This window comes from Crinia signifera, chromosome 8, assembly GCF_055691185.1.
Source record: "Crinia signifera chromosome 8, ASM5569118v1, whole genome shotgun sequence".
In the NCBI taxonomy this organism is placed as follows: Eukaryota; Metazoa; Chordata; class Amphibia; order Anura; family Myobatrachidae; genus Crinia; species Crinia signifera.
Genome location: NC_139224.1, coordinates 120,705,549 through 120,733,503, shown reverse-complemented (window position 1 = coordinate 120,733,503; position 27,955 = coordinate 120,705,549). Strand labels below are relative to the sequence as shown.

Here is a 27,955-nt window from a genome sequence, read left to right as displayed (position 1 = left end):
TCACATGCGCACAAATGCTCATGCGCTAACCCCAACCTTTGGGTTTGTAGATTTTTGGATTGTTGGGGGAATCCGGAGCACCCGGAAGAAAACCACACAAGCACGGGGAGAATATACAAACTCTGCATAGTTAGGGCCATTGCGGGAATCGAACCCATGACCAAAATAATCAGTGTGGTTTAGTCAGACAGAGCGGCCACCTATTTCTGTGCAGCTTGTTCATTTGAGGGTTAGGTGCCCAGCAATTTACTGTAAGCTTAACATGGTAGAAGGCTTGCTTTTCCTATCTAATTGGGAACAAAGATCTTCCGCGGAAGAAGCTTGCCGGGCTAGAGTACACCCCATTAACTTACATGCCTGCATTTGATTTGTAATGCAAGTGCGAACCAAATAAGAGAGCAGGTACTACACATATACACCGTGGACTAATGATAATTCAGTAACTGTACAATATTAGCGAAAACAGACACACATTCCAAAATAAAGGCGCAAATTAGGTTAGGTTTTTACGTATTCTAATACCACCATCTCCTTTCATAAATGGTGGATGACCAGATTTGAACCCCCTTATTGATGCATTCTAGAAAACAGATTCGACTACTCTTCATTTAACAGGAACATTACACATACAAAATCTCCATTCAGTAGCTCTTACATCACCAATCCTTTTAGCAAGCTTACGGACTGTGAATTGTATTCACCAAGATAACAATAAACATACACTACTATTAAATATAAATATCTCTAGGCACAGACTTCTTTACAATTACAACACTCCTTTCAAAGAATAATGTTTGGTTAGAACAGTGCAGAAATCCTAAAATATTAATGGCACTGCCAGCCAAAAGGAAACGATAAACAAACGAGAGTAAGGATAACGATACAAAAAGCGGTCAAGAAAGAGCCGGCCATACACAATCACATACAAATCCACCACCTAATTACGATAGAAGCAATCATCAATTACACGAAGATAAAGAAATGATCTCACCTCCCAATCTGTGTGTTTTGCGGGTCACATGATCCTACTTCAATGCCACAGTCGTCTTTGGGCAGGCTCTTCACAAACTCGGAATACTGCTGCCCTGGCTCATAAAGCTTGGCATTCTCACAGAGAGACTGGCAGCTCACGGGCATTGATACCACCTGGGCGTGCTGCATCTGGAACAGGTTCACTGTCGCCTATTTAGAATTGAATTACTGTCTATTAAAAATGTTTTTATTGCATAAAGTAATACGTGACACAAAGAAACACTGAAATGGCCCTATAAATGTGCAAGCACCGTATACCATAAAGCTAGATAGTGACATCGCTGTTCATTTACGTAAAATACATTTATGTATTGTCTTTCATAGGCTGATAATTGCATGATAAATACAATTGCTCAAATGTACATACAAATGCGTCATTACTGCAGTCTCCGCAAACAGCCGCTCTCAGTATGCCAGGCATCTAAAGGCCCATACACACTGGGCGACTGAGCTGAAAGCCGCTCAAAACAGCCTGTTTCAGCTGCACGCTCCCGCATCATCGCCGGGAAAGCCGTTCATCTGCTGGTAATATCACATGTGAATTTATCACGTGTAAAATTTGGCTCATCAAGTGCCAAATTGTATGTGAGCCTCCCAGGGAGCCCCCGGGCGGATCACAGGAGAATTGGGTCCGACTTGTCCTACGGACAAGACAGCCTAATGTATGGGGGCCTTTACAGCCTGAAGCAGATCAACTCCAAATGACTTTGCTGGGCTGCAACTGCTGCTGATTGAACTGTTGTGTATGGAGAATTATCTGATTATAGCCAAGATAATCTTACAAATGAGCATATTCTAAACCATAAGATTCCACGCATAGAATGCATGGGGTATATTTACTAGAGATGTGCAGGCTCGGATTTACTCTGATTTCAAAGCAGAATCTTATTGGGTATCCCAAATCACATAACAGTTGTTGACAGTTGATAGCCAATAAGATCCTGCTTTGAAATCAGAGTAAATCAGAGCCTGCACATCTCTAATATTTACTAATGTGTGGATTTACAGAAGTGTTAAGGTTTCCCATATCAACCAGTCAAATTTCACTTTGCACTTATAAAGCATGTTCTAGAAAATAAGAGCAAGAATCTGGCTGTTACCATGGGCAACATCTCCACTTCTATAACCCCACACTTTAGTAAATATACCCACTGTAGTTTTTCTACCTCAAGATTGAAGGCATCAACAATAGAGGTATATATTAGACTTTATCCTTCCGTATGAGAAACTCCATACTAAACAATTTATCCAAATTGAAAATCAAACACCTGAATATTGTGTGTATAATTCATTAAGGGAAAATAAAATGTACTAGTAAGCCCGCTCGAAGCAAAAGCTTCGAAAGCTAGTTGCCTCTGTGACAGAGAGAAAGATGTAGTTCCACTCACTGCCAACAGATGGCAGTGTTTCGGAGACACACAGACACTAGACATATATATATATATATATATATATATATATATATATATATATATATATATAGATGATGACCTTATTATAAATGTGTGCCATAAAATATTCAGTAAAACATTGTGTAACCTAAAGAATAACCCTTCGCTTCTATGGATGGTCGGCAGTTATTAGAGGGGTATGTATTACCTAATATGCAGCCTGTGTTCTGACCGAAATAGCTAGACTTTGAAGCACTTACATTTTAGGGAAAAGCACTCGAGGATTAACAGATTGTCAACCAAGTAATAATAGACTCATTCAGCGAAATAATTAACTTATTACAAGAGAGAACACTGGTTCAACAGTCACAGCTCAGGAGCACACAGGCAATATTTGTTGTACAAGCCCCCTTCAGCGTGGAAGGAGAGCAGCACACAAAGCAGTAAGATACCGGGAGTGAAGGGGTTTTAGGTTGCTGGACACGTTTCAAAAGGAAACAGCTACTTTTTATTCCAACCGGGGATGATGTGGAGTCATCTTTATTCCCCAACATGTTTTCATCTTCCAAACTAAGGAAGATTAAATAGGCTGGATCGGAACAGCAATCTGTTCTCAAAGGACGGTGAATGCAGTCAGCTATAAGATTGTGCTGGTCTTATGGTTGTTAACGGAGAAGGAGAATGTCTTGGCAAAAGGCCACTTCAGATACATCCCCAGGAGAAGCTTAAGGCACCGCTCCACCTAACTCCTTCAATGGGCTAAGCAGAAAAGTCAATTAAATTACCCCACTCATAGGGAGAAAGAAAGGAAAAAGAAAAACTACCTACAAGCTTAAAACTTTCTTTGGTAAGTTACTGTCGTTGCAGCATTTGTTACAAGATTATTATTTTACAGTTATTAATAAAGATACTTTTTTTTTTAAACCCTAATTAAAGTTCACTCTTTGTTTCTGTTACCATGTCTTCAGTAGCCTGATTGTATATATACCACACGTCACTGAACGAGAACTACAGGTCTATCCACCGCTCTCATAGCATGGGTCTAGTGTGTGCGGGAAATTTGCGCAGTGGACATTTTTCTATCATTGTGAGCATGAGCAGTCAGACATTCCCTGGGAAAATGGCCATTGCACTAAAGTCTACTGCACTGCCTGCTACAGAGGAGGGGGTCCGTACAGAGACTGCACACCAGCCCCCTCTTTTAGAACATCACTGCACCCATCGTCAAATATTTTGAAAGTATTATGTTGTGAATACAACTAAAAGTGGTCACAGATCTGCAACATTCTATGGGCACATTTATAAATAAATCAATCATGAAGGTTATATGGATAAGCCAGTTCTATTAGAACTTTCCATAGCAGTTTTGTGTTTACGTGAATTTCCTATGGTTACTGTAATTATGTCTAAAGACACCGTGCTGTTCACGTAATGGTCTTCTTAGTAGCTAGCGCTGGCTTCTGTATGCATTACTGCTGTAGGGAAATTAAACTGTAAGCGCCACTGAGATGTGTGCTTCAAAGAGGGCTTTACCAACCTTAATACATCTTCCCCATGGTACCATGTACAAACTAGTACGGATCAATAGGTCAACCACATATAAATCGTCATGCAAGAGGTCAACAGAATATATAGGTTGACAAGTAAAAGAAAGATCCCCCGAAAAAGTTGTTCAGTAGAAAAGGCCAACACAGCCAAAAGGTTGACAAGAAGTTTTGGGAGCCACTTACTATTTTAAACCACGTGACACCAATTAGTGTACCCCTATCTCAATCATAGTCCACATGGATGGTACATGGTAAAAAAAAAAAAACGAGTTGTCAACTATATGAATGTCAAATATTTGAACTGCAGACCTTTTGATCATGTCAACCTATCATTCAGATCCAACTTAAAACTCCAAGAACCAATATGCCGCCTTATAGAAGACACTTACCGCTTTCAGGGTGAGATCACACTGATACACCAGCTCTCGGATCTGCGTTAGGATTTCACTCTTAACATTTTCCATACTGCTCCTTTTAGCGTCCACCTCTGCCACACACGCCTTGTAATTCTCTTTTGCTTCTTCTGCCTACCAAGCAAGAAAGGCCAACATAATACAATATATGCAACCTAAACCATGTAAATAAAATGTACACAACAAATTTATGTGCAATAGATCACAGTTGCAATTTATGTGCAATAGATCCCTGTGATCATATAGATCACAGGAAACTGGCTCTTTAGGTATTCTAGAACGACGTGTGTCCTGGCATGTACCAAAATAGGTAATGATGAGGAACAGAGTGAAAATACGGTAATTTTCATGAAGACTCACACTGACAATCTACCTGTGGGAAATTGCTGACAAATTAGCATCAATAGTTGAAACTTTTACGTACCGCTCAACAGAAACCTCAACCATCAGCACCGGGCAGAATTGCACAGATAAAGCGTTTAGCCCAGTTTCTGTTGAGTTGGCAAAAATATAAACTCTGAGAACACTACTTCTTAGCGGGTATTCAATGTGGTCTGGATTTTTCAGCTAGTCAAAAAGCCCGGACATACCTATTCAACGTGGTCGTTTTCAGCCAACGGACGCGGTTTCAACTAAAACACATTTATCAGTAAATAATTTGCTGGTCCAAGTGTTTTCCAACCGTGCTGGTTTTCCTGACAGTCGAAAAATCGGCACTTGGATTGAATAAGTCAAATATACATGGGATCGAAAATCATCGAAAAGTGCAGATTTTTCCGACGGCCTGAAAAATCAGCCCGTACTGAATACCCCCCCAAGCAGTTTACCAACATCAGCATGTGTTCTGCACTTTGAAGGCAGAATATTAATAGTGGAACAGAAACAGGGAAACACGTGATGCTGAGGATATTCTTTTGAGATTGAAAGACAAAAACACAAATCTCACAGTTCTATAACTTGTGTTGTATTATAACTTGTGGTGTGTAAACCATGTTCTGGCTAGCCATCACATAAACTTCTTATATAATCCACTGAGCGCAAGTCCGTCAGCACAGTACGGACATTCCCATAGTGCTCTGCTCATGGCTAATCAATCCTACAAATGCTGTGTGGTGCTTGAAAGTGAGTTAAGCTGCTGAGTGGGTTAGAGAATCACAGGCGGCAGCAGTGGCAGGTCATGTACCTGGCAGACAGTATTGGCACTTGCACTGCAGATACAAGTAATTGGCCTACAACAGAGAGCTAATGGATACATCCTCTTTGTGGGACGAGTAATGCTGGGTACACACCAAAATGATTTGGATTGGATGCAAATCGTATGTAAATCGGATCGTACGATTTGCATACAATTTACATACGATTTGCATACAATCCGATCCCCTCTGTATTCAGATGAATGGATCTTTTACAGATCCTACCTGCAGCAGGTAGGATCGGATTCAGATCCAACCAAACGATTTTGACCAAATCTGCATCCAATCAGTCTGAATTGGATCCAGATTGATGGGATTGTGCCAAAATCGTTTTGGTGTGTACCCAGCATAAGATTGCAGCCAATCAAATCACTAGGTACTGCGACACTTAACTGTTGACAGTCAGCAACATTATGTTGAAAGGACAAAGAAGATATGGTTGAAATGTAGTTTAAAACATATATACTGTGTTAGCATTAAACATGTGGCTTTACGATCACATGTAAATGTTAGAACGCCAACATGGTTAAAATGTTTTACATAACACTACGCCCATGTCTGCAACTGTAATAAGCTTTCCTAGGAATTAGTGACATCATGGTTGTGTGAAGTACATGAGAACATTCTAAAGGGGAAATATTTATGGTCTTAGAGTGTGTGTGGTGTTCTGACCTTCAGTAACGCTTCTTCCTCCAAACGTCTCCTCTTTTCCACTTGTTTGCTCCCATCTTTCAGGAGTCCCCCAGACAAACTGAGCTGCTCCTCCTCGGCACGCACAGTGCTGGATTTTGCTCTCTCATGCTCATCTTGCCGTTGAACATTTAATAATCTAGCTTTCCGTAATGCAGTTTCCAGCTCTTGCTGTGTGAAACAATAGAGACAATAGCAATTTATACAACAAAATTCCCATGTGATGGAGGCAGGAGAAGTAGTGTGTGTGTGTGTGCGCGCGAACACGTGTGTGTGGGGCGGGTGGGAGTGATAGGGAGCAAATATCAAGCAAACAGCAATGTAGTTCTAGTAATATCCTGCAATACATCCCCCCCCCAGCAAGCTCTGAATGATGAAGGTCGTACACAAGGCAATCGAAATACATTAAATTTAAGGCATATATCTAGCCATATAATTAGCCAGAGTGCAAAAATATACACATAAAAACCAAGGCTACAATATAAACATTAGCATAAATGTTAACAAAGCAGATGATGCATTTTACGGAAATAAATGGTGCAAGATTATAAATTTAAAACTTATGAAAAATCTATTTTCTATTGAGGTCAGTGCTTGGACAGTGAGAGGTTGCTTGTAAATCTATTATCTTCTAATTAAAGTCAGTAACTCTCATTCACAGATAAGCTATTCATTAACTGCAACATAAAAAACATTTCTTGCAACATTTGCAGAAGCAGATACAAAATGCACTTAAGGTAGGCAGAGGAACACAAAGTAATTATGTGCACCAACCATTTTCTTCTGTTCTCGTTGCCAAAGGTCTTTAATTTCCCTCCTTTGTCTGTCGAGCTCTGATCTTCGAGCTTGAAGAGGCTGAAGCCAAAAAGTAAGGGTGTTATGTAGTTTGCATGTAAAAACCTATTTGTGTTTGATAACATTAGCACTGCAATGCTGGTACTGCATATTAAGTTGGTAGGGTGAAAAAGAACGAGGGTGTGCCAGAATGGCACTGCAGTTTGTCACTGTTTGCCAATGTTGTAGAACTTCTCATGGGTGAAACTAGAACAAGCTACCAGCTTCATCTATCCAACAGAATTGTCTGTACACACTTGCTAAGCAGCATTTACAGTCGTAGCCAACAGATCATTAACATCTCTTTTAGACAGAAGCTTATGTCAGAAAGGGTCCACCTATGTTCACAGTCCTGGATTCATAAACCTGCTCGCTACCATGGTTTTTCCCAGGACTTGCAAAGAAAGATATCCAATGTGGCATAGGCTTGAAAGGTACGACCTGGTTCTTTGTGACCTGGGTCACCCCTAAAGGAAAGTAGTGCTGGGGGATTACCTATTCCCAAGGACCCACTGAATTCCAAAAGAACCGGACCCAGTGTGTAGTTGACAACCTAAGGAATGACCTGGTTAGTCACCCACGTGTGACAGGGGTAGCCCCAGCTTCAGTCCATGTAAGGGGTACAACAGCAATTGCTTATTTGTACGGTCCCTCAACAACTCTATTATAGACGTCTTGCAAAAGTATTAAAAACTTGCCGGAGAAATGGGATCAAGTGTTTAAAACCTTGCGACATTACATTGCTGTCCAGTAGAAGGCTCAGCCTTATCAATAGGAACTGCTCATAATATTGGAGTGTTTGAGAACGGACATTCTTATAGAGTTTTGAGCAACGCTAAATAAATACAAAGCTACATACAATAATATTACTGAAGCTAGTAACTTGACATCACGTTAATCACATGAGCTTCGTGCTTGGCTCACCTGAATGAACTTGTTACTCTGTAGTGCGGACATTGTTTGTAAGCAAAGCTGGCTGCAGTCAATGTCATTCTGAAAAGCTGCGGTGAAAATAGGCTGGAAAGGCATAAACTCCTGAAAATACAAAAGAAATGAGAGATTTAAGCAATAAAGGTCAAACATTTAGAAACAAGAATAAAGTAACAGGAGTGACAACAATCCTTCTCCATAGCCCATTACCAGCTCATCTTAAGCAGCCCATACACGTCCCGATGCGGGCGTGCGTTGTGGGCTTCAATAGCACGGATCACATTGCATTGCATTGCATCTGCATCCGTTGTGCATGCAATTTGATGAAACCTAAGTACAAAAAGTATGTGCAAGCACATACTTTTTGTACTGTGCGATGAGGTGCCGCGGGAGCGCGCACCTCAAAGCACACATCGGGTCAGCACTCATAGCAGCGTGTATGGGCTGCTTTACACCTGCATATAATCTCACCGCTGGAGCTCTAATTTAAAGACCCCAAATGAACTGATCTCATAAACAATCAGAATGAAGTGACATTTTCCTCATTGAGCATGTAAAAGACGTTCACCTGAGGAGCGACTATGGATTTCGCGGTTTCAGCCATTTTTGCAAGATTTCTAGCAGCTTCTGCTTCTAAAGTGGAAAAAAGAAAAAAGGAAGGTTAAATATAGGCTATAAAGAAAAAAAGAAAAAACAAAACTAATGAAGAATAGTCAGTGAAACGGTGGGTAATTTAGAAAATCACATTACTGACAGTCTGAAGCACAAGCCTGGCAACAGATTTAATTTCAAAGCTTATTAGACAGCAAGAAAAGGCACTCACCCACATTAAGCCTTTTCTCTACCCAGGCCAGTATATCCTTGGTGTATTTTGACCACGCTTTAGCGTACGATAAAGCCGATTCAACGCCAATGTCATTCCGCAGAAGCACGTTGTCCACTTCTTCTGCCCGTAGACGCCCTGAAAACAACATGTGAGTGAGATGAGAGATGTCTATCGGCTGCCCGGGTCACAGGGAGTGCTCATGTAATGCTGATCTTGGGTAGTTGTGTAATGCTGCTAGACACTAAATAGGATTGACATGGATTTTAGAATGAAAGGGTCAGAGTCACAAGCAACTAAGATGAGCATAGAATATGCCAGAGGAACCACTACTATTGTGTCCAACATCAAAAGGTACATATACCGTCGTTTAGACGTGTGCTCAGATTCAAGTAAGCGCACACACACACACTGCACCATATATGTCCAATACAAAGGAACAATACAAAACTCATTTCTCCAGTGCAGTCTAGGAAATGGATTACTGGAGACTATACTATAAGTATGTTAAAAAGCAGCCAGATTCGGGGATCGGGGGATCATGATTTTTTACTATGTTTATATATTTCCGATCCCTTGATGTGACCATCAATGAATTGGGGGATTGCCCTGGGAGTATATCATTATGTATTTAACATGCTTATATACCACAGGCCCTGCTACGACCCTCTAGACTGTAAGGTCTAGCAATCTGTCCTGTTTTCTTTTTATGTTCATACGGTTTCTGTGTGGTTTATCGGACCCCTTATGGCATCATATAATTAAAGCATAATAATAAAAAAATTCTATTGTGTTTACATCTGTATTACGGAGAAAGAAACCTACAAACTTGACTATATTAAAGTTGCAATCCCATATACACTATACGGTTTTCTACTCATTCCACCTTAATATGAAAGCCCCCACACACAAGGGAAAGGCACTATATAGTTTGAAAGTGAAGTGACTTCTTTGAACCAATGTGCCCCTAAGGAGTCATTTTTCGGTTATCAGAAGGCAACCAAAACATAAAAAATATAATTTTCCACAGCCCAAATCTTCACAACTTGCTTCTAACGTTAGAAAAAAGAAGAAAACAATTCCCTGCATGTAATAGAGTAGGGCAGTGATGGCTAACCTTGACACTCCAGCTGTTGAACTACACATCCCAGCATGCCCTGCTACAATTTTACTATTTGGCCATGCTAAAACTGAAGCAGGGCATGCTGAGATGTGTAGTTCAACAACAGCTGGAGTGTCAAGGTTAGCCATCACTGGAGTAGGGCTTCAAGTTTAAAAATGGTAAGCCTTGTTGGATTACCCTATTACTTCTACACATGATAATTCTATAGATCTAGATGGCAAAAATAACAACAACAAAAAAAAGGGGGGGGGGGGGGGGGATTTTATGATTTTTGCCCGGCACAGGGTAGTGGTTCACTCGGCTGGTAAAACAGCCCGACTGATTTCGACGGCCGTCGATGATGCGGGAGCGAGCATCAGTGCTCACCGTTAATCGCCCGGCCATACACACTAGCAGAGAGAGAGCTCAATACACGAAACATGAGGTACTTTCAACTCAAAATCACAGAGTGTGTATGGGCGTTTGGAATGGTATTTTCTTAAACACTAAGGGGGGTATTCAATGTCAGGGGCACGGCTGTCGAGCAAGCTCGACAGCCGTGCCCCTGTCCCATTCTCGCTTTGCTCGACTGGAGCCAGGCGGTCGGGATTCAATGTCCCGGCCGCCGAGCGGAGAGAAAGGGGCGTGGCCGCGAGTTGAGGACGGAAATAGACGAGCTCCGGCCGGGAGCTCGCCTATTTCCGGCTTTTCTCGGCAGAACGAGCCCGACAGCTTGTGATGTCGGGCTCGTTCTGCGGAGAACCCCTGTTCAATGCTGTCGAGGAAGAAAGCATTGAACAGGGCCCCGCAGGCATCTCCACCATCGGGAGATGGCTGCGGGAGCACGACAAGGATTGAAAACCTCAAAGTCTTCTAAAAGAAGCAAGACACCATTTGTGTGGGAACTGCATAGAGAAAAGGAGACTCAGTGATATCAAATTTTGTAATGGGACCAGCATAAACTTGGAAAAATGGCTTCGGCAAAGGGGTAAAAACGCCCTCAGCAGGGAATGGGTTAAATGTAAGCATTATTTTAGTTGAAGTTGTTAAATTATGAAACAAAGAAGGTAATTAGAAAAATGGATAGGGAACTGCAAAGCAAAAGCTAAAAGTGAGCAATAAATTCATGTGGAGACAGGAAAGATCACGAGAAAGTCAAGAATAGAGAGCTATTAAAAAGCATTCACTGCCCAACTTGACCCTTTACAAGTTAATGAACCAATGCAATTTATCCCAATGTCCCGATTATGGCTACAATAAAACACTGCCAACCCACAAATACATCTGAAGAGGAGCCATCAGATGCTGTAAAGGATTAATGGAAGATGATGTTGTGCCGGAAACATCTCCCCACACGTAGGGGGGAGATTTACTAAAATGGGAGTTCTATTTAACATGGAATGTTGCTACGGGCAACCAATCAAAATCTATTTCTAATTTAGCACATTCTAGAAGAGTTCTAGTTGACCATAGCAGCATCCCATGTGAAATAGAATACCCATCTTCATCAATTTTCCCCATAGTCTTTATCTGACCATACAAAATGTAACACTGACAAACTGCTAAAGCAGAGCTGCAACTTTCAGACCAGGACATGCATGTTTTAGTACATTAATATATAAATATAGGATATTTGTGGTAACACCAACATTATTTATAGAACACTTTTTCCCCAACAGGACTTAAAGTACTTTTCATTTGCCTTTAAAACACAAAACAAGGTACATGCTGAGTTATTGGGTGTGGTAGGACAGCCCAACAGTCAGGATTCCGATGGTCAGTATACCCATATGGGAATACTTACCGCTGGTACTCCTACAGGGGGGAAGGTGCAAAAAAATCCTCCATGCACTCACCACGCTGGGGGCTCAATGGATCACTTCGCTCACTGCAGGTTCTATTCTCCCACTACGGGGGTCATGTACTCCCACGAGGGAGAATGTCCCCTGTCAGCCTAGATCCAGACTGTCGGTGTTTGAACAGTCGGGATTCCGATACCAGTATACTGACCCTCGTAATCCCAACTGTTGGGCCATCAGCTGGCGTCCGAGTGCACAGGAGATCCTAAAGGTGCCCACACACTAGAAAGATCTGCGATCGTAAGATGTGCGCATAAATTAGCCTTGAAATCTTTTGTCCATCCTGGACAAAATATTTTAGGCAAGCGCACATCTCAACCAAAGATTTTTCTTAAGATCCCGTGTGCGTTCCTATGGATCTTTTGTTATATCTTCTGATCTTTCGTGCAGCATGTAAGATCATAAGATTCAGCAAAAGATCCACAGGAGCGCGCATCGGACCGATATCTGCCGATTTTTGACCGATTATCTGTAAACATCGGACGATGGATCGGCCAGATGACTGTGCCAATCTAACTTATGGATGGAACCATTACTTTATGTACATTGTGCTACAGGGCCAGCTGGGAAGTCTAAAGCCAGTCTCCATTACACACCACATGCATTAGATCATCCATGCCAGTGGTATAACCTACATAACATTCTCATGGGCAGTATGATTGGTGACTCCCTGACCTCTCATACACGTGTTTTTAGCAGCATTACAAGGGGAACTTCATGTGTATTAACCGAATACACTTTGATCCTTAAATCAGGCCCTGTGCAAGCAGTGTATTCTTTTGGCCGGGAGACCCAGGTACAGGCAAGTCAGTGGATGTGTACATTTGTGACTGTGTTCTTTCAGTATTGGCACAGGCACAAAGTATTAATTTAACAGGAAGTAAGTGCCCCTCTTGTATTAGGGAAGTCACTAGATCCCAGAAACTAGACAGGTTTAATTCTCATGAGTATTGGTCCTGGCTAAAATATGGCTTCCTCAATAGTATGTGACTGGTACTTTTCAAACTTTCCAGCTTTAAACACAAAACATTATACAGCAAAAAAAAAAAAAAAAAAAACAAAGTAACTGTTCATGACAAAAAAATAGGTCTTAACCTTGAAGGTCATCTCTCTCATGAACTGATCCAGCAGAGTCTTCCACTGAGAGATTTTCAAAGGACTGTGGAATAGAAAAAAAGCAAACATTGAGTAAGTCTACAAGGACATGTCTGCCGTAACAACCTAAGGTCTAATTACCCACTAGCTATCCAGTGATATATATCAAACCCTGAAGCGGGTACAATCTTTATTAATGACAGCATAGGTTATTCAAAGTGTATTACAGCAGCACATATACAGTACATAGTATCTTTAATTTATATTTTACATCCGTAACATACTACTGTTGTGTAGTTTTCTTCCTCATATCCACATATATCCACGTATTACGTGACACTTTTGTGCCTGACATCAGAGTTTCTCTCATACCTTTAAATAGATTCTTATTTTACAAACAGCGGAGTCCTCCCTGAAGTCACATTAAATAGCCCTTCTAGTCGTGAGCGAGTTTACCAACACTGACGTTTTTGTGCATTTCCCCCTGAATGTGTGTCTTATTTGCACTTCTATAGGAATAAGACGCATAAGCAGACTCTGCTGATTAATGGGATATGCAACATGACTATATTCTGGGTGCGACTGCAGCATGCAAAATGCTAAGTGTTCCACAAGAAAAAAATATATATATAACTTAAAATATCATATGCAGAAAATGCTCCAGTCACACAGAATATAGTCATAATGCATATAATTTTAATCAGCACGGCATGCTTGCGCATCCTATTCACATAGCTTGCAAATTATACATTTTCGGGAAACAAAGTCCTGCAGCAGCTAGCAGGTTTCATGGGCCCTGTGTGTAACAACGCATTACGTACAGAGGCTAGATGAGTGTGTTGCATCGGTGTTAAGTCATATTTAAGTCTGGCTTGATTTTAGCCTTTTTTGCTGCAATCTGTATGTACACGTTAAGAAAATGCTGTTGTGCTATCTTCATGTACAGATGTGACCACATACACCTATTCTCAAATAGCACCAAACAGCCCCGTTTAGTACTCCACTGATTTAACGTAAAACGGAGATTAAAGATGCACAATTTAGATCAAAAGGCAAATAAAGTCAGGTCTAATATGGATGACCTGCACTGTACATAGTTATGCTTAATCTGAAACTTTTTATACCAATTAATTTACTACAAAATTACTAATCCTATGTACATGGTAGAACATAAGCAAAGTAAGATGAAAAAAATACACAGCATGGGAACTGCACCAGGCTTCCCGTTCCATATGGTGCAAATAGGTGATAGGAGAACAAATCTGTATTGGGATAGTGGGACCAATGCTTTCCAGGTATTAAATTGGCAGAAACTCATGAATGACATGGGTCCCTAATCAATGTTAATTGGACTGTAGATGGCTCACTGATTGGTTTTGCATCTAGTGAGTTAGCGATCATATGCTATTTGTATATAAAATCTGTATCCAGCAAACATTAAGGGTACTTATTTCCTAGCACGGCGCCCGCGATTTGATTGTATTGATCGGGTCGGAAAAATCGCGTCGATCGCATCGCATGCCAACCAAATGCGATGGACGCGATTTTTACATTGGAATCAATGTAAAATGGTCCCTGAGACCCAATTTTACATTGATTTCAATGTAAACAGCCCCAAAACCCCCCATTTTAATAGCAAACCCCCACTGATGGGTGAAATGGCCCTCCATTGTTAACGCCACCCCACTATTGACGCCAACCCGAAGCGTGGCGAGCGCAGAGAGCCTGCGAGGGATGGCGGTACGCGTCCTCCGACCTTTTCATACACCCACAATCCACGTCGGCGTGGAGTTGATCTTATAAAGACTGGCGAGCGCAGCGAGCCACCGAGCCCGAAGCGTGGCAAACGCAGCGAGCCCCGCGAGGGGACGCGCATAACTTCACAGGTATAAGCGTCCGCTCGCCACGCTTTATAAAATCAACTCCACGCCGACATGGATAGTGGGGGTATGAAAAGGTCGGAGGACGCGTACCGCCGCCCCTCGCGGGCTCGCCACGCATCGGGTTGGCGTCAATAGTGGGGTGGCATTAACCATACTTTATAACCATATACAATGAGAAATAGGCCATATTGGCCCATTTCCCATTGTTCCCTATGTAAAATCGCGTTGATCATGTCGATCGCATCGCGGGCCATTATAATGGGCTGCAACCGACGCGATTTTAACTTTAAAAATCATTTAACATTATTCTCTATGGGAAAATCGCGTTGATCGCATCGCGGCCCATTATAATGTGCCGCAATGGACGCGATCTTCTCTTTTACCGGCAAATAAACTTGTGATTGACAGAAAATCGGGTCCATCGCGTCGATCGCATGCCTTAAGTACCTTAAACTTAAGGCATACGATCAACCCGACGGGCGCATTGCTAGGAAATAAGTACCACATTAAGCAGCTTAAAATAACAAATTACTTATATTACCTTAAAAAAAGGAAAGCGAATGAATAGAGAGGTTTGGTGTTACAAACGAACATTTACTCTGTGGCAACTGCATAAATGGAGTTTCCCAACCTCCCATGTGATTTCCTGCAGTTGTTACAGTGCAGTTCTCTTTTCATGGAAATGCAACGTCCCTGACTTTAGTACGCGTGTTAAAAAAATAATCAATGCATAACATCACATTTCGTAAGGTAAAAATCAATGTGGAACATTCCATTTTGTGTACGGTCAGTTATTTAAGCAGGAAGTCAATTGATTTCATAAGCAAACAAAATAAAGCAAAGGTGCCCAAACTAGGTATAAACCTTGGAAGCCTAGTAATGTTCGTTTTAATACAAGCTCTCGCTCCTTCCAGTTTAGAAGTACTACAGAGGGTGTTAAGTCCCCTTCTGCCCCTCCATTGCTGTATTCAGCACCAGTTACAATGCATTGAGGAGTAGATGTATGAAGCAGTGATAAGGGAGGAGAAGTGATAAAGCGCCTGGTACTTTATCACTTCTCCTCCCTTATCACTGAATGAGGTTGAAGGCTAATGAAAGCCACCCTAGTGGCTGCAGCAGGTGGATGTCTAATCTCCAGCTAGGCTTACAGCATTATTAATCCAGATCATTAGACCAGGAAAATACAGTGATTGATGGTGGCATAGGGAAGGAACTCCTAAAAGATGTGGTCCAGGAGATGGTCCTCTTGGTTCTAGAGTGTGGGGGTAAAAAGTGTAGTAAAATCAATACCACAACCAGCATTCCTCTCTTCACAAGTGTAAGAGAGATTTAGTGGTCCGTAGTAGAGTATGAGATCAACGATGGGATTCTGACATGCTAATAATACAATTTAAAGTATTTCAACAGGTTTGGCATTATAAACTTAAATATGGTGCTTTACCATCATGTGCGAAGTGGTAAAGCAGACATTGTTACAATGCTTTAAAGGCACATTTTAAGCATGTCATGTTCGATCTGACGCTATTCCCGATGTCGACATAAATGTCGTCGTACTCTTTTTTCCAATTCATAGAAAATTTGAACGCAAAAAATATATATAACTAAAGACCTACCTGACTTCTACGTGATGCATGAAGTCCAATTGATGAGCCATTATCTACATCTCCCATAAGGAAATCTGAAACCCTAGATGGGGAAATAAGAGGAATTAACTATGAAGATAATTACTGATCATTATATAGTGACGGGCAACAATAAGCCACCCTCTGTGATTGGAGCACAGCTAAGCCCATTCACTCCGCTGAAGAAACACATTTGTGGGCTGGGTAAGAGGTTGACTAAAGTCACCAGACAGTCAGGAATTAATGTAAATCCGGTGCTCTGACATCATAACATGGAGAACAGTGTAAAAATGGAAACCTGTGTGCTGAAATAAATTGCCTAGCCTATATAATAAACTATAGCCCCTTAAGCTGCACAGAGCTCATTGCTGACTGAATAAGTAAAATACACCGTGTGAGCTCATGTTACAAAACTGCATGACCTGTATAATGTAATTTAGTATCAACAGTACAGTCCCTGTACCCTAGAATACTATCAATACAGATTATAGTCATTAAGAGATGCCCTCCATGGTCAAACAGTACATGTCCCATAGAATCCTTTACCTCCTGCAACATATTCTTGAAATAAATTGTGTCTAAGTGGTAAGTATCATGTGACCATTTGCAGCCAATGTTCTAAGAGCTGGTAGACTTCCTAAAAAAATTGATGATGTCCCAATATATATGTTTCATGAACCCGGTGTGCGTGATCCTGAAATATCATGTTAAAAATGGCCAAGTTGAATCATCCCGTTTTAGGTCTTTTGGAAGTAGACTATAATCTGTGTCAAGTAAACGGACCACCCACATACAGCGGATGAAACCATTTTACGTGTGCAATAATTTCTCATCCTTTCGTAGAACATTGCTTTCCAACATTTTCGATAGTCCCAAGTAATTTGATAAGCTGCATTCCCAGGATTATTGGTTCAGGATCTAGTATTTCTAAGACTGGACAAAATCTAGGTATATAGATTAGTGTGTAAATACTTTAACCGATAAAGACCGGATTTATAGCTTTCCTACCCTGCAGTCGGTCACTGCGAGATGGCATCTGAATTGGGGATGTGGTGTGGACACAATGTGGGAAATGTAATAGGATGAGAGATTTGGTAAGAATCATTTATGATGCCAATCATTTACACTGCAATACCAGTTTGATTTTGCCGTATAAATGATTGCCGCTTTATAAAAACTGGGGATTTCTTACTAAATCTCTCACTTTCCGAATCTCTCGTCCTATTAAATTGCACTGGTGTTGTGGTGGGTTAGAATGGGTAAAGACAGTCTGACGATCAACCAGATCTCGATTCCTCAGAGCCAGTGACTGACTGTCTCTGTGAGTCTGCTCCTCACTGCTGGCACTGGCAGCTGCTACTGTGCTCGGGCAGGGTGGCAGACTCTGGTATTGTCGGCAGAAATTCTCTTCTGGGAATTTTTCAGTCTGGATTTCTTTATGGGGTCCCTTAAAACCCACTGAGCCCTATTGCATTGTGAGAAATCTGCCTCGGAGGTCAGATGCTATAGCATTTTCTGACCATTACTAGTGGGGCACAGAATGTACATCCTGTATGGCAGAATCTGCAGCCATAACAAAAATGAGATCTTAATATGGTATACATCATGGAAGCTTTTTATTTGTCTATAATTTTGCATCTGGTTGGCTCATTTTAGAATATGGTTCCTAACCCAGTTTCAAGAAATAAGGCAGATGGGGAAAGAACAAACAATTTAATTTATCATCTATGTGTGAGAGTGTACTCACACTTACTTACACGTTGCCAAAGGTGAAGGCTAAAGTGTCAATGGATGCAAAGATTTCAGCAAAATGCTCCCTCCTGTTCTCTTCATTAATGTTTTTGAAGTTCACGGCTAGAGAGAAATGACAATTTTATACTTAATATCAGACATACAAATACTGTAAATGCCACAGAAAGTAAAACACCTACTGCAGTACCTGCATTATAACATGATACAAAGCAAGGACTTCCAATAGACCAGTGGTTCTCAACCTCGGTCCTTAGGACCCACACACAGTTCAGGTTTTCTAGGTCACCTGTGCATTTTTAAAATGTGACATATGGTGATAAAGAGGGCAATTGATGGTGACCTGGAAAACGTGGACTGTGTGGGGGTCCTGAAGACCAGGGTTGAGAACCACGGCTATAGAAAGTCATGGTTGGCCTTGTGGTGTTACTGGCCAGTCTAGTTGTGAGGATACATAGTTAGCGTCTGGACAACACAGCAGCATTCTTCTATTAGAAACAGTGTAGCTTGAGCACATAATCATCATTGACGTCCGTGTGAAATACGTGCTTATCATAAAAGTCCCACCGAGTCATTTTGCTGAAGGTCAAAACAAATAACAAATGACAATTCCTCCGTTTATCTCGAGGGAGATCCCTGAAACGGAGCAGAGTAAACTGTTCATTTTACCCACTTATAAACAGAAAAGCACAATGACCGATTATTATGGACAGGTATCCATCTGTACTCTCTGCTGCTGAACTTCAGCTCCTACCGGCTGGCCGTCCATTATGGGAGATATCATTGTCTGCTAACAGCGGAACACTGTCTATCAATCTTCTATCAAATTGGAATAGTACCGAGAGAGCAGAAGTACATAATCCGGCAACTAATAAAAAGCGGATGTGAGAGACTAAGGGAAGGAATTAAAGACCTTAGTTGACAGAACATTGTTTGCAGCTCATTTAAGCAGTATATTAGGGAGTGCTTACATATATAGTTACAAAAATATACATATTTAATTCAACATATATGTAGTGAAGTCGAAAAAAGGTGTTCTAAATCATCTGACCTTAGATGAACACAGTTCTTTAACAGTTGATACTTGGTACATGCACACAATATACCCGTACATCAAAAGTACTCTTAAAAGTAAAATGAAATGTAATTGCTCCTCTGTCAGTAGCGCACCGCAATATGATACATTCCCTTGGCAACGTGAGTTAATTGCCTGTTAATCAAGTTGGAGCAGAAAAGTAAAGTCTTTGTATCACTAGGACGACCTCTCCGTGTGTCTTTTAATCCTGTAAAAGTGACTCATGCAGTGTTACAATAGGCTGTTAGCCACCCCACCATATTCTCTAAAGATTTGTCTTTAAAGTGGAAGAGGACCCTCTATTGTGATAGTGGCGGCAGGTCACCGAAAGTGTCCTTACGTTGCCTTGAGAAAAGGATTGGACATCCCCACCCACCCAGACCTACATAGTTAGCCTTCCCACAAAAGCTTGCTATAGGGTTAAGGTTCCTGCCGAGGAAGTAATGAGGGGGGACTCTATACATGGGCAAATGATATAAAAACCTAGGATTCACATGTCTATAAAAATAGGTAAATAGGCAAGTAGAATATTAAAATAAATGTATTTGGGCTTTAAGGGATACCCTTTATTTTACGTGCAGCAGACTACATGAAGCATAGAAAAGAATACTCACAAAAAATTCTAATACCACAGCTCAAATAATGCTGCTCCCAAAAAGACTACTAAAAATCCAAAGTAATAAAACAACTATACAAAAGAGAGCGCACGGTGTTGATCTTATTTAGAATTTATTCTTATTAAACCCAACATAAGAGAATTTAATTAAAAACCTACAGAATCAGCATTCACAAAAACAATTAATTAAGCAGTAGTTAAAAATAATTGAACAATTACTATTATCCAACGGTGTTCACTTAAATTCTGGTAATTAATGATGTGCCTTCAAATAACCCATATATATTGATACTATGGGAAATAATATATAGGGAGCTCCCAATTCACTTAAAATATCCGGAATTTTCCTCAATTTAATCAATGGCTGTTTTAACTATTGCTTAATGAATTGTTTTTTGTGAATGCTGATTCTGCAGGTTTTTAATTAAATTCTATTATATTGGGTTTAATAAGAATAAATTCTAAATAAGAGCAACACATTCCTATCTCTTTTTTATAGTTGTTTGACTACATGAAGCACCAGTGGAGGAAGTCTGATAAAAAGGGTCATGCACCAGTATATGGGGCAATGCCACACTGTGATGTAGGTGTCATGTGCCAAATAATAGAACCTACAATCTTTGCATAAGAAATCATATATAAATAGCTAAATTTACAATTAGTACGTTTTATACGAGGCAAACCATTTGAAAAACAAGCAATACACAAACAAAACCCCATCTACCTGCAGTTTTATATGCTATTCTGCTGACCACTAAACAATGAAAAAGTCGCATTCAAGGAAATTCTCAAAAATTCTAAATAATAATGTAAAGATTGTAGTAGGTTTGTTTATGTACATTGTTAGGCATTGCAGAATCCTCGTGGAGTCAAAAATTAGAGCAACTATAATAATAATGTTACCGAAAGTGGCTACACAAGGAGTGTAAAGACTGCGAATATAGGAATTTGGTACTTAGCGGTAATTCCCTCTCTCCGAATCCGCAGAAGACACTGCAGTCCTCTGCATTGGGGATAGAGCTGTTGTACTAGAGGAGTCAGCACTTTAAGTAATTTAGTGTGGCTGGCTCTTTCCCCCCTCTTCCCCCACCCAGACCCCAGTCTTAGAAAAACTGTATCCGAGAGGGGAGGAGACCTAGCATCTCCAGTATGACCAGTGCAGGGAGGGCGTCTAGTGTCCCCTGCGGATTCGGAGAAAGGGAATTACCAGTAAGTACCAAATTCCTATTTTCTCTGTCATCCAGCAGAGGACACTGCAATCATCTACATTGGGGATGTCCCAGAGCCATCTCCATGGGCGGGAGAGTGCCGAGCGTCTTAAAGATTGGCCCTGCCAAATCTGGAAGCGGATCTGGCGAAGGTATTGGATCCAGACTAAGTTGCTGCTCTGCAGATTTGAGAAATAGGAACCACTCTAGCTATTGCCCAGGATGAACCGACTGAATGAGTGGAATGCGCCGATATTGTGGATCAAAGACGCTGAGAAGAGTGCTGGTATGCATCCCGAATGATGTGGCAAATCCAATGGGACAGAGTTTGCCTTCAGGCAGGCCATCCTCTCTTGACTGCATCATAGGAGGACAAAGACAAGCAATCTGTTTTGCGGACCACAGAAGTACAGGTCACATAGCTCTTCAGAGATCTCACCACATCCAAGGATGGGGACTCTCCTGAAAGGACAGGCACCACAATGGTATTAATATGGAAACGAGACACAACTTTTAGCAAATAGTCTGGACGAGTATGTAACTCAGATCAGATACTCCATGCCTGGAAGCCAAAGCGAATAACATGACCATTTTCCAGGTCAAGAACTTTAACTCTACCATGTCCAAAGGTTCAAAAACAGTTGACTGCAAAAAGGCCAAAACAAGTGACAGATCCCAAGGTTCCATAAATTGGATGAAAGGAGGTTGAAGCCTAAGAACCCCTTTGAGAAATGTCTGAACTTCTGGGATGAGTGTCAGCCTACAATGAAAGAATACCGATTACACTGATATCTGTACTTTTAGGGAAGCCAAGCATAATCCAGCAGAATAATCCCACTTGGAGAAAAACTAAGTAACCGGGGACAGGCTGAACACGGCCCTAGGAAATGGTGCGACTCTATATGGAAGACCTATATGCAAAATAGGTCTTCCATATGCAATATAGGTCTTCCATATGCGGTGGTAGTGAGCTGTAGTGACATATTTTCTTACCTTTAACATAGTTGGGATGACTGTTGTTGGAATACCCTGACTCTTCAACAGGTTGGCTTCAACAGCCATGCCCTTAAATATAGATGTGGTAAGTCGGGGTAAACGACCCGACTCTGTTAACGCAGATCCACCCTCAACGGGAGCTGCCAAGGCACATCTGCTAAAGATTTGAATAAAATACCCTCCAAGGCCAATCGGGTGCTATGAGGATTACTGAAAAGGACACTTTTTATCCATTTGAGTTCCTTTGGAATAGAGGGATTGGTGGAAAGAAGTAGACCAGGTCGTAATTCCACGGAATGGATAGGGAATCCACTGCTAGAGCTGCTGGGTCTCTGGACCAGGTACAGTACAGTGGAAGTTTGTGGTTCACTCTGGATGCCCTGAGGTCTACCTGTGGTGTCCCCCATTTTAGAATCAACTGATGAAAACCACAGGATTCAGAGCCCACTCTCCCGGGTGGAGATCCTGGCAACTGAGATAACTTGCCATTCTCCACTTCAGAGATGAACACAGCCGACAGACAAGTGGCATATCGTTCTGCCCACAGCAGAATTGGCTGAACTTCCTGCATCGCAGCACAACTCTTCGTTCCACCCTGGCGAAGTGAGCTTCGGCCTTGGAATGTGCGACCCAGGACTACTGCCCCCCATCCTCGAAGACTGGCATCAAGGGTCACAATGGTCCAGTCTCAAATTCCTGTAATAGATTTTTCTAGTTTATCCAGCACTGCAGGGACAACTGGCTGTCTGCAGACAAGACAATCCTCTGGTGCACGTGGAGATGAGAGCCTGTCCACTGAGACAGGAGATCTTGGTGAAAAGTCCTGGAACAAAAGCGTCCGTAAACGCAGGGCATTCTTGTCCTCCAGTACACCAGCTCTATCCCCAATGTAGATGACTGCAGTGTCCCCTGCTGAATGACTGAGAAATGAGTGAATAAGGTGAAAAAAACAACAACGTAGCCTATTAAAGCACTATTGGCCAAGGGACTGTAGAACTCTGGTTAAGTCCCCACAAGACTGATGACTCTTACTGCACAGAACACACTGACTTCAGTGACATGAACACAGAGCAGGTCTGCCTTTCCTGTAGTCACATCTGTTTTAGTGTGCCCATTGTATTCATCTCTGCATTTACCAGGGTGGTGCTCAGGCCTTCAGAGAACAAACAGGACAGATGCACCTAAATATACTCTTGAAGAATGGCGGGAGTGGTAATGAAAGAAAGGGATGTTTATCAAGTTTTACATGTTTTTCCTTAAGTTTGCAAAACATAACATTGCGGTCACCACACTGTCAATCTGATTTCTGCAACAAAAAAAAAAAAAGAAGAAGAGTGACTTTAAGGTTTACAGTAGGTTCTTAGGACCTTATTCTGGTTCATGCGGTCCTCTACGCTCACGCATGGGTGCATGCGGCTACGACGAACAGAGTGTTTACAGGGGGCACGCACCCACCACTGCGGGTGGTGGGCGTGGGGAGGTGGCGACTAGTCGCGCCCATGGGAACACCCAGCATTTCATGGGTGTTTTCATTAATACGCTGAGCATTCCCATGGTGATTACCCAGTGATGCAGGTGCCAGGAGTGGGCAGCTGACATCACCGGATGTCAGCTGCCCGCCATTTTTTCCTGAAGAACACCCGCAAAACTAAGACACCACAAAGTGTCTTAGTTTTGCGTGTGCCTTCCACATAATTCGATGTTCAGCAACCATCGAATGATGTGGGTGTTTCCCCATAAGCTGCAAATGGATGTTTATGCTTCACATCCATTCGCAACCATGTGGAGGCATTCGCCCTGCGAATGGGGGGCAACGGCCTATGTGAACTGTGGACAGGCGAAAAATTACACGTAGACAAAAAGGCTGAACTTAATCCAGAATGCTAGACTGGTGCCATTACTTCAAGTCGCATGATAAAACACTAAATCAATACATGAATAACTATCCAACTAGAACAGCTCTACAAAATCATAGCATTCCATAAAAATGTTCTCCTGCCTCTAAATATTTTCAGAACTTCTCATCAGGGACACAGAATAAGCTGCACAATGAAAACCAATAAATCAATAAGTAATTTCCCATTTAACATTTAGGAGTGCTTTGCTTCCCAATATAGGAAAAGTTGAAGCCAAAAGGTATTTTTTATAGATAAGTGCAAACCACATACATTAGTAGTAAGACTGAACACAAACACTGATCCATCACAACAGCTCATAAACAAGATATACAAAAATATATCATTTTTTAAGTATTATACATTTTCCAAGTAGAAAGAATGAATGAATAAAAAAAAAACAGGTGAGATCCATTACTGAATAACATCACAGAAAAAAAATCTTAAAAAAAAAGGAAGAAAGGAAGCAAACTATGTAAAAAAAAAAAAAAAAAACATCTGCGTGATGTCAAAAGGAAAAATGCCTTACATTTTCATAGCAAGATATAAGACGTGTTTCAATTATACAAAAGCTGGATACTCCCACAATCCAAAAATATACTGGCAGGTTAATTGGCTGCCAACAAAGTAACCCTCGAATGCCTGTGTGTGTGTGTGTGTACATGTGGTAGGGAATATAGATTGTAAGCTCCACCGGGGCAGGGACTGATGTGAATGTTCAAATAGTCTCTGTAAAGCGCTGCGGAATATGTGTGCGCTATATAAATAAATAATAAATCTTGTGTCCAACTGGCAACCTGGTCTCAACTAGATAAAAAGATTACCTCAGAAATTATAAACTCTTTGTAATTGTGTAATTTTAGTACATTTATAGTTTAGGCAATTGTACAGCGTTTGCTATCTACTGCAGTTTTATCATTAATGTTACTCCCACATAACCCTTCTGAACTCCATATACTATAGGTCGTGGAGTTAGGAGAACATTATATTGTACAATCATATACTGTATGAGTTATGGTCATTATGCATTGCTCCATTTCTCACATTCCAATACTGAATAAGTAAATGATGATGTTCACAAAACAGGTAATGTTCTTCTGTTCTATTTCTGTAATGGAATTCAAAGGAGTGAAAAAAAAATAAAAAAAAATTATAAAATAAAGGGAAGTCAGTAACCCTGAGCCCTATTTTTTGTCATTCAGCATACAAATGTAATGAAAACAGTGGCAGTGCTAAAACAGCTTTTCATTCATTCCCACAAAGCCTTCAGCTCTGCATATTTCTTCCTTCTATCAGCAGGAAGCGGAGTCACTGCAGACAAACCGTACTCAGAGATCATACAATAGTTAGTTATTTTAGGATCCTTCTGCTCAGAAATATTTATGAAGACACAAGGAAAATAAAGGAAATGGCAAAAAAAATTCCCCCCAAACAAAATTTGAAGAACATGGTTTGACAAACTCAGAAGTTACAGTCTAGGTTTTAAAGGATATCCATGCTTGAGAACAGGTGACTTAATAAGTACTTCAGTCAATACCATTTAACCATCTGAACTCAAGCCTGGATATCTTTATAACCTGGACTGTAAAAGGCAGATTTTGGCAAACTCTGGCTTGGAGAGTGAAACATGTTGCACTACGTTGTACTTCTCTCTGATAACCAGCCAGGGTAGGACAGTGGTGGGGAAATAACCTGAAGTGTCCCAAAAACTAAATTGCTACCCCCATTCCCTTCCTGGAAACCAAATGGGAGTGGGAAGAGGGTAATAAAACAGAACGTGTATGATATAGGGGGTTATTCAGATCTGATCGCTGGGCTGCAAATATGCAGAGTCCTGCTATCAGGTAGTAAGATTACAATTAGCAGCAAATCCATAGGGAAGCTGCTCGCCATCATACGAATTTCCCAGTTTGTGCAGTCTGTGCATAATCCAGGACCCAGTGCGAAACAGACGCCCTCCGTGAAAACGACTGCATTTTCCGACACTCCAAGAAAACATCGGTTACCACCCCCCAAGCTCCAGCTTTCTGTCAATTTGAATACAACCAGCGATTTTATCAACGGATGGCCTCGCACAGTGCCATAACTAGATTTTAGTGCTCTGTGCCAGGCAGGGAATTGGTACCCATACGGACAGTACACACCAATATATTTATGGCATAGATGCATCCCTTTCCTATGACAGCATATCCATCTCAGCGAAATACATTCAGATGACCAGTGGACAGGATGCTGGCAGACGGGATATCTAGGTTTCTCCCCCCAACCCTTCTTCCTTCATTCATTTTTTTAAATGATGTATTATTATTATTTATTAAAACAAAAGTACCAAAATAAATAAAAAACAAACAAACAAAAAAAACCACAGTACTTATGTAATATCTGGGCTCCCGTTTTTCTTATGAGACCGCGTCCCCTCGCCACGCTTCGGGCACGGTGGCTCGCTGCGCTCGCCACACTATATAAAATCAACTCCATGCGTAGTTGGATAGTAGGGGTATGAAAAAATGGGGTGCATTTAACATGGGAGCCCAGATAATACATAAAAACCAAATGCCCCATGTCAGGAGAAGATATTGTACATGGGGAGAGGGGCACATAGAGAGAGAAGGACCACTGTAGCCTACAGCCCCCTGCCATTTGTCTCAAGCAAGCTGCCCTCCCTGGGTGGGTGTGGATAACATACGGTGCTACAGGTAATGTGGTGGCAGGGACTATCACGGGGAGGGAGGAAGGGAGGGAGGGGCCTGCACAGTTCACCGGTGCCACTGCCTGTCATATAGTTTGACAGTGCAGCAGCAGCGCACGTACCAGCAGGGTAAGCAGAGAGGGGAGAGCGCCTCTCCTACCCAGCGTTTCCCCGATCTGCAGACTAGGTGTGTGGCAGCGGTGAACCCACAGTGCAGATGTGCTGTGGGCAAGGCACCACTGGCACACATCTAGTTATGGCACAGGCCTTGTACATGTTTACTATGAGCCATACACACGCACAGTCGTTCGATTATTGCCTGGCATGCAAATTCTCAGCTGTGCGATCAGGTTTGAATAACCCCTATACTTAAATAGTGATAACAAGTGGCAACATTTTGTAAATAAAGAAACCCATAAAGAATCATGGAATTAGAGCATGTTATATAATGTTTCGTACGAACACCCGCCCCCCTGTTAGTCGCTGAATCTCCCCGCAGCACTGAATGGATGTTTTGAATAAACATGGGGATCTGAATCATTCGATGGTTGATGACCATCAAATGACTGCTTGCAAATCTAAATCCCTCTCTGGTGACTCAGATTAGTGGTGGGCAGCTCCGAGAACAGGGTGGGCAGCTGACACCCAGTGATGTCAGCCGCCTGCCCCCGGAAGGCAGGTGGCCGCCCCAGTTTGGCAGTGGACACCCAAAGTTTTCATGGGCACACCCAGACTGCCTACTGCACGCCCCCCACAACCCCCTGCTGCTGGCGCCTCAGAGACTATGCAAGTCTCCAAGGCCACCCACAGTGAAGACCTGCACATGTGCAGGCCATAAACATGGGTCCCTGTTGCAAATTCGCAACGGGGCGGGTGAACCAGAATCACCCCATAAGTTCAGTCACCCTTAGGGTCAGATATGCGGTGGTGTACAATTGTGCTCCTGATTATCCATATGCATTTGCCTATAATTTTGTCGATAAATAATTTGAGTTGGTCCTGGACCACTAAACGGTGGCACCTCTGAGCCTTTCAAGCACCCCTGGGTGCCTGGAAACACAGTTTGAGAACCACGGCTTTGGGATTTTATTTTCGCATAGAACAGTCCAAAAGCAAGATAAAAGTTACTGAATATTTGCTGGTGTGGTGGACCAGTGGGCATGGAGCACATAACATTTGTGGGCTACATGCAAAAGCGGCTAGTATTTACCCTGCACAGACAAAATATAAATTAAATGTATTTTCCCCATTTGCATGGTAACATGGTTTGTTCCTTACACTGAGTTACTTGCTTTTTTAAAATAAATATAAAA

General features: G+C 41.7%; 1 protein-coding gene across 3 annotated transcripts in view; it reads right to left on the bottom strand.

Annotated features, from left to right (window-relative positions):
• The window catches only part of ARHGAP29 (Rho GTPase activating protein 29), a 113,806-nt gene that overhangs the window by 19,672 nt on the left and 66,179 nt on the right, over positions 1-27,955 (bottom strand). For all 3 annotated transcript variants that reach the window (XM_083157069.1, XM_083157068.1, XM_083157070.1), the window contains 10 exons: positions 18,172-18,268; positions 16,406-16,478; positions 12,910-12,973; positions 8,854-8,991; positions 8,599-8,663; positions 8,025-8,135; positions 7,041-7,121; positions 6,249-6,437; positions 4,360-4,497; positions 992-1,182 (listed from right to left, as the gene is read on the bottom strand). In XM_083157069.1, coding sequence (XP_083013195.1) covers positions 992-1,182; positions 4,360-4,497; positions 6,249-6,437; positions 7,041-7,121; positions 8,025-8,135; positions 8,599-8,663; positions 8,854-8,991; positions 12,910-12,973; positions 16,406-16,478; positions 18,172-18,268 — 1,147 coding nt within the window. The remainder of the gene's footprint in view (positions 1-991; positions 1,183-4,359; positions 4,498-6,248; positions 6,438-7,040; positions 7,122-8,024; positions 8,136-8,598; positions 8,664-8,853; positions 8,992-12,909; positions 12,974-16,405; positions 16,479-18,171; positions 18,269-27,955) is intronic.